We start from the raw sequence: 11,740 nt of genomic DNA, 5'->3' as shown, positions 1-11,740 counted from the left end.
AGGCCAGCATGGTAGTTTGAGTTGCTCTGACTGTCTTCCTGTGAGCAGGTAGACTCGTCTGCCTCCAGCTTTCTTCTGTTGCTGTATCAGCAGTAGCCAAACAATCCAGAACAAGACCGAAGTTAAGCTGGAGACTTGTCACTAATAAATGACTGACACTAATTGAAATGTCTGAGTGTTGGTTTGAATGAGGGAAGTGTATCTTGAGGTTTTTTATGTTGGATCAAATTAATTTATTTAAAAAGAATGAGTGTTTTCTTTGTTGATGGTAAACAGTATGTAAATCATGAAAGTGATGCAACTAGTTGTTTGATTTTGGCATTGGGGGCTTTATTGTAGTGCATCATGTGTTGCTAAGCAATTCTTTAGTTGACTAAGGATGTAAAACCTTTATTAGGAACCATCAGTAAAGAGTGAGTCATGTCAGGTCTGAAACTACAGGAACTCCTCTACTGCAGTCCAGTCCTGTTACAGCCGTGCCAATAATGGATTCCTATAATGGGGTTTGTGGATTTTCAAAGGCATTTTGGGCCCAAAAGAGACCCAGAATATACAGAATATGTAGGGAGGAGGAGGAAGGATTTTGTCTTCTTTTTTTTTTTTTCCTCAGGGACTGCAGCTAGACTCTGTATTAAACAAAATAGCGAACTACAGTCTAGGTCACCTCATAAGAAGCATGGCGGTGTAGAAGGAATTGCCCTGCAGTGATAGCGAGGCTCCTGGCTGGAGTGGAGCCCCAGGTGCTCGCCTTCGCACCTGCCGATTGTGAAACCATCAGTTGCTGGGCTTGCAGCAGGGTCCCAGCCTGTGGTACTGTTTCTTGTGCCAAGGTCTCATTACTTATGGCGCACACACACAGACACGCATACATGCTCTGTGTAGCCATTTAGTTCCATTTTTAAAGAAACCCTCATTTCACTTTTCCAAACGCTCTCATTGACTATCTAACTACTGCCATACATGTTTTCATTGTGACTTTTATGTATTCGCTGCCAAGTTTGTTTTGTGTCATGTTATCTGGTGGGAAATGTTCTATTTTTCATTTATTTAATTTTTTCCTTTTTGCTTGGCTGGTTCTTTAATCATATTTATAAATTTAGGATAATTTTGGAATGTATAATTCAAATTGCATGGCTATTTTTCCTCAGAAAAGTTTTCTTTTGCTTTGTGGGAACTGGTCTGGTTTTCTGGTCTGTTTCGACAGATGTCCTCCTGTTTGCATCCGCTCACACTAATGCACATGGAGCCTGCTAAAATGACACCACACTGTTCTCAGTGTAAGGACATTTTAACAGCGCAAGGACTTTCTAAGTGGTTTTTGAATAGGTCATACTGAGAAACTTGAGAGTCCGAAGGTATGATTTTAGTCTCTCCTGTTTTTTCTTCCGTGATAGTTCAGAGCGATGAAATATACAGACAAATCTTGACATGGAATTGATCTGTACTGAATAGCAATATTGCAAGACCAAGATTCTATTGTTCTTTGAACAACAATTGCTGTTGATTTAGTTCTTGTAATAAAGCTGTTTCTTTTCCAGATTAAATACATTGAGCTCTTCCTTTGTCCCTTGTCTACAATGGCAGTTACAGTATTTATTATTATTTATTAGCTACCTCATTCAAATGTATTTTTAAGGTCAACTCTGTATTACATGTATAATACAGTTAGTGTTTGTATGCTACCGTACATTTATGAACAATATAAAGCGCCACAGATAAAAACGGGCAAACTACACCTTGCTGGCCTTCCGAGAAAGTAGACTCCTATCCAGCTGTTCATCCTGATCTATATGACATATGATGCACAATACTTGCCATGCAGTGCAGATGTAGCCCAACGTGCTGAAGCCACATGACAAAACAGGTCCAGAACTGGAGCCCTAACCCATGTAGGGACGTTCTCCTACATCCAGGTGCACTTTGCATAATGAAAAGTGACGGGTATTTTTAGGAGGTCATTAACTAACTAAATACGTTCCCACATAGTCGCAGAGGTCTTTACTTTGAGTTGCCAAATCTAATCTGTACACAATCAAGAGAATAAAATAATAGTGTGTTAGTCTAATCCTGCTGTCGGAACACAATGCAACGCTATATACAAAACATTTTTCTAGAGCTTCTAAGTACAGTTTTTGTATTCATATCTCTGCTTATAAAACCCGACAACGTCTTATAAGCTTAAAAGACACGGTACTGTGCTGTTTGTGTATGTTATTCTGACATACCTGCTTATTGGGATATCCACTGAATTTCTACAGCTGTTCTGTCAAGGGTCAAGGTCGTTTGAAGAACATTTGCAATTCTGTTTATTGTACACTTTTTTTTTTTTTTTTTACAATTAGGCTTTTAAAATTATTTGCTTAAATATTTACGTGTCATATATAAATTAGTTAATTTCGCCTATATTAAAGGTGAAAATTGGCCTGCGTTGATTATATTTATGTCAGTCAATTAAAATATACAAAACTCACTTGCATAGCTAAACATTTTTAATAAGAAATAATCGAACCATTTGGCAAACAAGCAAATATATGATCAGATATATATCAAAGAATAGTACCTGTTTAAATCTAGGTTACGGAAGACGGAAGTGTGAATCATATGATGACAGAAAAAAATGTGAGTGGGGGTGGGAGGGAGAGAGTGAAAAAGGCCGAACTGTACACACTTCACCTCGGTAAGTCCCGCTGTGTTGGTTTGTGCTTCCTCTTTCCTTAAATTCGGCAGCTAGACCACGTCTAAATGTACCGTCTGTGTGTGTGTTTTTGTTGGATATATTCCACTAGTTTAGTGTTTGTTAGCTGGCATTACATGCCCTCAGTCTGCGTTGTCGCAAAGCGCCGCTTCATCCCATCTAGCTAGCCGAATTAGCCACCAAGACGGAGTGGGCCAGTCATTTATACGTGAGTGGGCATAAGATTTATGCCTATAGGTTAACGAGAAAATGACAGTTATATGTTTTCGAATTTGCTCTGAATTTCTTTTGGTATGGGATTTTAAATAATTGGCTCCCACTGGCGAGGAGAGTTAGCTAGGTTAACTTAGCTAGCTAGCGCAGCTAACGTGTCACCAGCTCGCGACACGCTTGTCAGTAGTTACCCCACGCGCCGGGTAGGTGGTATTTGTGCAGGTAGCCTGCGTGGGTTTGAGTGATTGATGGTAATGACCATAAAATGACCGAAACTTCCTTTTAACTAGCGTTAGCGCTGCAGGTGAGGTGGGTTTTACAGGTTAACCAGCCGAGCGGTTTGGTAGTTTATTCAGTCAGCTGTTCGTGCACCAACGCTAGATTGCACTGATGGGTGACTAACTGGCCGTTTAACCCAGTTCGCTGTTGCATTAATTGAGTAATCATCCTGTCGGCGGACGGTTAGCTACAGTGGCGACCTATTGGTATCTGTGATGTTTCTTCGCTTGAAACTTTTTGCACTTGTCTCGGTGTCTCCGCGCAGCGTTGTCGTTGAAACAAATGGTCCAGATTCCACTGTGTCACGCAGCTTGGCGTGGCTGCTAGGGGGAAAGACATCTATCAGCAGTGCAACACGCACTAGCAGTGGCAACGCTCCGGTCTTGAATTATAGATAAAGTGTCATGTTGCCCTGACCGCAGCAAAACTAGCAGATACAGCACGCAGAGGAGAAAACAGATAGTTGTCATATGTTGGGTGCAACACTTCATTTGCCCTGTATGGCAGAATAATAGCTTTCTGCCTGTGTAGAGTGATGTGTGTTGGTGGTGTAACTGGCCTGGGCTTAATATTTGCGAAAGTTTTGTTTGTTGGCTGTATAGTTAACATGCATGTGTGTATGGTTTTGTTTGACTGGGATGGCCTAGAACTGTACTCAAAGAATTATTATTCAGTTTTAGAATAGTTGTTTCCAAAATATTGCTAAATTAATAATTATAACTAAATGATTAGTTTCTAACTAAATTCTAGATTGTTAGAAAATGCCTGATTGCTAGCAGCTGGAGCATTTTCACTTTTATCCATCTAGACATACTTATATTATTCTCCTGCTACTATTTATCTCTTATTGTCTTTTTCAGAGATATGCTCTGTGATCTTAGAATTGAAATTGGCATGGACGTACAATAGCAAGAGGCTAACTTGTCTTCAAAACAGTTTGTTTTTCCTGTTTCTTTTTTCTTTTTTAGACTTGTTTCCTGTTTCCATTGCAGCTGGCATATCCCACATGGTGTGTTGCGAACATTATAGCAGTTGAGTTGTACTGCAACCAAGCACGCACCCTTCCAGCTAGAGTCTCCTCTGTCAGCAGCGGTGCCCTGGTGTCTTCCTGTCTCACGTTTCTCTGTGCTGCTGCCTGACTGCTCAGACACAGTGGCTCACATTCTGGTGACTATAGAGCTGAGGATCAGTGGTTTATGCCACAGGTTGCGTTTCTGGAACTGTGATATAGTGCTTGACCAAGCACACACTGTGGTATCAATGGTATCGTAAACAGGTGCAAGTGCCAAACTGATCCTTCTGCCTATTAATGTATACACCTGTATAACAGTATCACATAGGCATAGGTAAGAATCTGGCTACGATAACTCTAATAGTAAAGGCAGCTTTATGTGGTGATCCTGATTTGCACTGTTGCAGATGATGGCCGCAGGTCGTGACAGTCCTTTGGTTGGGAGTGTGAAGCTGTGGGCTTTGAATGTGTGCTGTGGTCATGTTCCACATTACAGTCTGTGATTATTTTTCTGGCAGCGGCAGACGTTTTGCCGGCCGCTGCGATAGATGTCCAATAGGGAACAGGTTGGAATTGCTCGCAACTGCTGCCAACTGTCACAGGCACAGAACGTGCAGGAATAAAGGAAGAAGCAAACGAGTCTCTAATTGAAAAGTGTAACTGAACAAAAACTAAACTGAACATAAAGGTGCACTAATCAGAACTAAGGAAAGCCAGTGTAACAGTATTACATTAGTATTAATGACCGACAAACAAACAGTCACACAAACAGAAAGGGCTTTAAATGGAATGAACATAACAACCACCTGTTGTTGGGGGGGCACTGTCACAAACACTACACACAAACAGCAGTAAAGTGAAAAAACAAACAAACAAAAAAACAGTAAATTCAGCAGAAGAATGTTTCGGTAGCAGAGAAAATTTGCCCATTTGATATTTTCTCGGAGACTTGCCTCCAGCTTTTGGAGCCTTGTTTTTCCAAAGCAAGACATTAAACAGTAATGGGACTCCATTTTTTGACACAAAGAATAGCGCTTTGCATGACACAAGCAGAATTTTCTAGCACTCTGGGTTTATTGCCAAACTGGCTGGAATTTGGTCAAGATTTTGGATACAGTGTGACTTGCAACAAATGTCTAAGACCACTGGACTTGCACAGTGCAAGCTTGAAAACTTACTGGCGGTTAAATACTAGAAAAGGCTTTCAGTGATATTGCTTATTTTTTTAGGAGGAACAGGTCTGTATGAAGCCAGTTCCCAGTCCTGCTTTGAGATAAGTGTATAGTAAGAAATTGCTGGGTGCATGTGTTTGTGCATCTGTGTGCTGTGAGTATCTGGACCAGTCTCAGACTGTTTAGATGAATCACAACATTCACATGATCCAACAAATATAGATATTATAAATATTTTTGTTCAAAAATAATGCTGACCAGTCTTTAACGTGTCACATTAAGGTTATGATTTACTGTATCATAAGGCAGTGTGGCACATCGCAGTAAGGGTTCAGAAGTATGATTTAGTATGTTTTAAAGCAGGATGGTGTGTTGTGTGCTGTGCAGTTGAAGGGTTCACAATGTTATCTCTTAAGAAAAGTGTTTGTGCTGAGAGCTGCTATCTGTAGTCTCAGCATGAGAGAACACACCCACCCACCCCGTGCTAACTGTGTTGTATCAGGCAAGGTTTAGTCCTTTCTCTCCTTCAAAAACGTCTACTCTGGAGGTGTGTCACGCATGCGCATCTAGAGTGGCTGCTAAGACTGTGAGGGCAAAACGGAAGAACAAGATGTGGATTTTTCCTTTTGGAGCACTCTTCCACTAGGTAGTAAACGAATATATCAAACTGATGAAAACAATGACGGACTCATCTGAATGGGGGGGGGGGCAGCAGCAGACTAGTAAAGGAATTATCAGTTGCTGATGGTGAACATTATTGCATGAAACCCAAATTGATTTTTTTTTCACTTCATATCACTTCATGTTTTATTGTTTGAAATATTAAGCACTGTAAAGGATGTTATTGCTCCAGCTTACATTTAGCACCTTTGTCCACCGTTATTATTAGGGGCTAAAGAGGAAACTGCACGATCATGTTGATTTCTGGGCAGATTCCTCTACTACTGGTGTAAGGGTTTCCCGATGTGGAAACAGCGAGGCAGAATGGCCAAGGGAGTGGGAACGTGGTCCTGAAACGCAGAGCATGCAGTTTGAAGGACCTCTGCGTTCTGAAGGTGAAGGATCAGAGCGAGGGTCGGCATAACAGGAAGCGGAGAGCACCGTGTGCTGCAGACCTGGCAATGCGGAGAGGCGGAGCACTGCGTGGAGACAAGGGCGGAATGCTGGGATAACCCTGCTGACTCAGGAATAAAGGCCTCAGCTTTGGTTTTCAGTGATCTTAAGTAAACGGTAGGGACAAGGGTTAAAGTGACAGGGAGGACTTCCTTAAGTTTTCATGAATCCACTTTTCTGGAGTTTCCTGTTGCCATTTTGCATTGTATCCAGTTTAAAAGAGGTTGTTATGTTGACATGGTCTCTGTGTATTGTTGTACCATTGCTTCACAGTCATCTTTTTTCAAAATGCCGTGTCAAATGTATTTCCGTGTATTACTGTATGTTAGCATTATAGCATAATATTAATCAGTTTTTAATTTAAAATGTCTTATTTTATCTAAAATATAGGCTTATGTACTTTTACTATAACAAGCCATTCTCAACTCCCAGTTTGAAAACCGTGACCTCCAGGTATCTGTGAAAATCACTACATGGTTATAAAGCTGGCAAATATATGACTGGCTAAAGTCTGTTTGCAGTTGTTTTTGTCCTTAATTACGTGATCTCAAACGTGCCATTATGGATATAGGCCCAGTATTGGTGGATATAGGCCCAGTATTGGTGGGTGTTCTGACTCTCTTTAGTGAGTCGTGTCAGTGGACTCAGCTCTCCAAGGAGTGCCAGGAGTTAATTTAGGCTATGGGCAGTGAGTGGTGTTTGGTGGTTTATTTTTGATTTTCAGTAAACGTCCAGTTAATAGCATAATACCTTGAAGTGTTTATTTTAAACTTGGATTATTTTTTGTCCTACTTTTTCCCCTTCTGGGGGTCACCACAGAGGATCAGGACCACATGTTTATTCTGGCATAGATTTTACGCCAGGTACACTGCTGGGGTGAGCAGCGGGTTAGGGGCCTTGCTCAAGGCCCCTCAGTAGCAAATGGGTGACTGCTACTTGAACTGCCCCCCCACCTTCCGATTTTTGTGGGATGTAGTTTTAAAGAAGGCTGTAATTGAAGAAAGTAGATGTGAGAGAATATTAGATCTTTATTTCACTTTTCTGTGGGTTTTTTCTTTACAGGATAATAGTCTCAGGATCGAAGATGACGGACTCTAAATATTTCACCACTACAAAGAAAGGTGAGTTATCTTTCCTTTTGGTGTGTGTGTGTGTGTGTGTGTTCTCTTGCTTGTTGGAACTATGCATTGTTTTTCTTATTCTGTTCTATAAATTATGTAATTCCCTCAGACATCTTAAATCTCATACAAAAGGAGAAACTATACTGCTACATACAAATGTAATCAAGGACTTTAAAAAAAAAAAAAAAAAAAAAAAAAAAAAAAAAAAAGGAAGCAATTCCCAGCATGTCGGGTCCACTCTGTGAGAGTGCCGAGCTCTGAGCAGTGTCGCTCCCGTCTCACCGGAGCAGAGTAATTCTGGGCTTTTACTGCACATTCAGATGCAGTATCATTAACTGTAATTAAGCAGAGACAGACAGGATGTGTAGGTCTTCGTGTGACCCATCAGGCTGCGTCTTGCTTAGCATGCCATCATAAATTATGTTTCTCTGGCCCAGTAAAACTGAATTGGACTGTAGGCCAAATTCATAAACCCTAACCACAGATTTATTGTGACAGTAACAGCAAACAGTGCCGTGGTTACAGGTGTTCCCATTTATAATTGTGTAATGCAGCTGTGTGTTACTGTTTTCAGGGTATTTGGTGCTATTGCATTGTGTCTTCGGTTGTATATGACTGTAGCGATTCATAATAGAACACCACTCTGCAGCCTCCAACAAAAAACGTCCCACTAAGAAGCTGACAGGGATTGGACGATCTTTTCTCTAACAATGTTTGGTCACGCATGCAGTTCATTAAACATGTACTCTTTTAGTTAGTTGACAAGTTTTTTTTAAAAGGCCCGTTTGTTTTTTTTTGACTGAGTTTAACAGCAAACCTTTGCGTAGTAGAAGTACACAAAGGTGATTTGCGTGAGCAGTAGCTCAGAATGCCAGGAAAGTTTGCTTTAAGAAATGCAAATTTAGGTGTAGGAGCGAAAGAAACTAAACAGATCCTGTCTGAGGAAAGATGCAGTTTTGCTGCTCTGCTGTGATTTTAGAAGATTTGAAGTCAACAACTCCGCTCAAGCGTGCAGATCCCGCCTCATTTACCTGTCAGTTTTAATTGGCTTTTACTTGGGGCACAGGTTAATTTAGCTTAGTGGTAAGTTGACACCAGCGTGCCAGTTATTGCTGCGGTAACTTGATGAATAGGAATTAATTACTACGTCACACATTTTGTGAGGTGTGGCACGGTTACCATCGAGTTGTATGAATCTAGCCCTGTGTGTTTGGGTGCATTATACTTAATGCAATAACACATGACCTGTGCTGTTTAAAACTGGATGTAGAGCTTCAGTGTGTAGTTCTGGCTCATTGGCGTGTGTTAGATCCTTGCCAGATCCCCGCGTGTCTGCACAGAAGCGTCCAAGAGGAGACAAACAAGTTATACTGTACATCTGTGAAATGCTGTGTAAGCCGTTTAACCCTTAACGTTGTGTAGACTCTGGATGTGGGTTTGTGTGTGAATCCTCTGGCTTTGGATGCCATGTTTTTGTGTTTCTTTGTTTTAGTTTCAGCGATAGTTGATGCCCCAAATCCTGTTTACCCCCAGTGCTCGGCAGAAGCTCTGAGGTCCAGAAAGCACTCGTTCCATGTTTACATTCACGGATGGGTGTCTCAAACTGAGCCTGATCATAACCCCACCACCCCACTCCACCTGGGAAGCGCACGGATCCGTGTGATATTGCTGTTGATGGCAGCCTCTTGTTTATTTAGAGTGTTTTCTCACAGATGTGAGGGGGTCCAATGTGCTCTGAGTTTCTGATCTCTCACACACACACAGCTGCTAAGGTGTAAACTAAATCTAAACGAAAGACCCGAGAGGAGCCTCCAGTGAAGTCGATTTGTGTGTGTGTCCGTCCTCTTCCCAGGAGAGATCTTTGAACTGAAGGCTGAGCTAAACAGTGATAAAAAAGAGAAGAAAAAGGAGGCAGTGAAGAAGGTCATTGCCTCCATGACAGTGGGCAAAGATGTCAGGTGAGTGAAGTGTCTTCTTCCTTTAGATGCATCTGTGGCTTCACGCAAGCCAGTAGACTGTTAGTGGCACTTAAGGCTGTGCACGTGCAGATTTGCGTCAGTCTTGCATGCTTAAGAAATGCATGTCATTTATTAGGGAATTAAGGCCATGCATTTCTCTCCCGTCTCTAATCTGTAACGAGCAGTTTTGAGAGGGTTTTGGTTTTTTTTGTTTGTTTGTTTTTTTTGTTCAGAAGAAAATGTAATTGCATATTAGGAGCACATTTACTTAAAAATGACATTAAAATGTACATCCCCTCAGACATCGGGTGCAGTTTCGTTCTGTCTTTAAGGCTATAAATAGGTATACTTGTGTTTATACTTGTGTTGTGTTAACAGTGTAATCCCAGTCCACTGTAGTTATCTGGCATCATCTCAGTCCTCCATGTTGGCTCTGCACAGTGCCCTGTTTCCTGATGTCGTGAACTGCATGCAGACTGATAACCTGGAGCTGAAGAAACTGGTATACCTGTACCTCATGAACTACGCAAAGAGCCAGCCTGATATGGCCATCATGGCTGTCAACACCTTTGTCAAGGTAGGAATCCCTCACAGAGCTGAGGACACTGGGTGTTCTCTCTCTCTCTCTCTCTCTCTCTCTGTGTGTGTGTGGGTGTGTGTGGGTGTGTGTGGGTGGGTGTGTGGGGTCAGAATGAATGGGTTGTATTTTATTTATAGAGGTGCTGTACAGAACAGGAGGGTGGACCTCACCTTATTCACCAGCAATGCACCTGCTCATCTCAACCCTTACTTACAAGGCCTTTTAGACATGAAACTGAATTTTTACAAGTTGGTAACTGTAGTTAGTCTTTTTTAAATTTAATTTACAAAATAATCAGTTTCTTTGTGAAGGCTCAGTTTATATAAACTCTTTTATACAAAGTTTGTTAGGTGTTATGAAAGCGCCACAACAGAGTTTCTCCCAGGCTGGTCTGGTCTGGTGTGGTCCAGTTCAGACCAGTCCGTTCCAGCCTGGTTGAGTCCACTGTCGTTGTCTGCATGGCAGGACTGCGAGGACCCGAACCCCCTCATCCGTGCGCTGGCAGTGCGGACCATGGGCTGCATTCGCGTGGATAAAATCACAGAGTACCTGTGTGAGCCTCTCCGCAAATGTCTGAAGGATGAAGACCCGTATGTGAGGAAGACTGCAGCAGTGTGTGTGGCGAAACTCCACGACATCAACGCCCAGCTGGTGGAGGACCAGGGCTTTCTGGACACCCTCAAGGACCTGATATCTGACTCCAACCCCATGGTGAGGCTCTTTGACCTAGCCAGCCACACCTGCCTCTTTCATTTGGATTGGGGTGGAGGTGTGTGTGTGGGGGTGGGGGGGTGGGGGGGGGGGGGTTGGGGTTGTGTCAATCTTGTGGTGTGTAATTTCATGCTACTGTGTCTAGACCTTTGTAGTGTTAAACTCTAAACCTACCTGTTTGTGCCTAGTGTTTCTCTTCAGTGCTTTTCTTTTAAGCTTTTATTTCTGATACACACTCAACAACCTCCTTTTCTTCTTCTGTCTCCCTCCCTCCCTCGTGTTTTTTTTTTTTTTTTTGTTCCCCCCCCCCCCCTTTTTTGCTTTCCCAGGTGGTAGCCAATGCCGTAGCTGCTCTCTCCGAGATATCCGAGTCCCATCCCAACTGCAACCTGCTGGACCTGAACCCCCAGTCCATCAACAAGCTGCTCACGGCCCTGAACGAGTGCACAGAATGGGGCCAGATCTTCATCCTGGACTGCCTGGCCAATTACACACCCCGTGATGACCGCGAGTCGCAAAGGTTAGGGGTCAGATCCAGGTCACAGCTTTGACTCTGCCATCTATGGTGCACTCTGTTTAGGATACAGCCCGTGGTTGACGATTACCTGCCGCATGTGTTTTGGAAGCAGGAGTAGAAGCTAAAATGGAGACCTGCACTCACGTACAGCTCCTGAAATAAGGCCCCTTCTATCAGCTTTCTCCTTTAATGCTGTTTTGAATACTGCTGCACGATCTGTTTTGTTGGTCGTGTGCTGCCGTGTTCTGTACCACTGTGAGCGTTCTGACCAGTCTTCATTTCATTCCAGACTAAAAGTGTTCTGTAGGTGTGTTGAGACATGATATTTACATGCATCGAACAAATCTAACTAATTTTGGGCAGAATAAT

At 42.4% G+C, this 11,740-nt stretch overlaps 1 protein-coding gene across 3 annotated transcripts in view; it reads left to right on the top strand.

Moving 5' to 3' along the window:
• Positions 1–2,612: 2,612 nt before the first annotated feature.
• ap1b1 (adaptor related protein complex 1 subunit beta 1) overlaps positions 2,613–11,740 on the top strand; it is a 30,620-nt gene continuing 21,492 nt past the window's right edge. For 2 of the 3 annotated variants that reach the window (XM_035529804.1, XM_035529802.1), the window contains exons 1-6: positions 2,613–2,677; positions 7,547–7,605; positions 9,458–9,563; positions 10,005–10,140; positions 10,609–10,854; positions 11,184–11,374. In XM_035529804.1, the coding sequence (XP_035385697.1) occupies positions 7,569–7,605; positions 9,458–9,563; positions 10,005–10,140; positions 10,609–10,854; positions 11,184–11,374 (716 nt within the window). In that variant the 5' untranslated portion in view covers positions 2,613–2,677; positions 7,547–7,568. Of the gene's footprint in view, positions 2,678–2,750; positions 2,904–7,546; positions 7,606–9,457; positions 9,564–10,004; positions 10,141–10,608; positions 10,855–11,183; positions 11,375–11,740 lie in introns of those variants that run through there. The other variant, XM_035529803.1, reaches the window with a different exon arrangement.

The sequence above is a fragment of the Electrophorus electricus genome, chromosome 9 (genome assembly GCF_013358815.1).
Source record: "Electrophorus electricus isolate fEleEle1 chromosome 9, fEleEle1.pri, whole genome shotgun sequence".
NCBI classification, from domain to species: Eukaryota; Metazoa; Chordata; class Actinopteri; order Gymnotiformes; family Gymnotidae; genus Electrophorus; species Electrophorus electricus.
The sequence above is the reverse complement of the archived record's forward strand: the minus strand, read 5'-3'. Positions and strand labels throughout refer to the sequence as shown.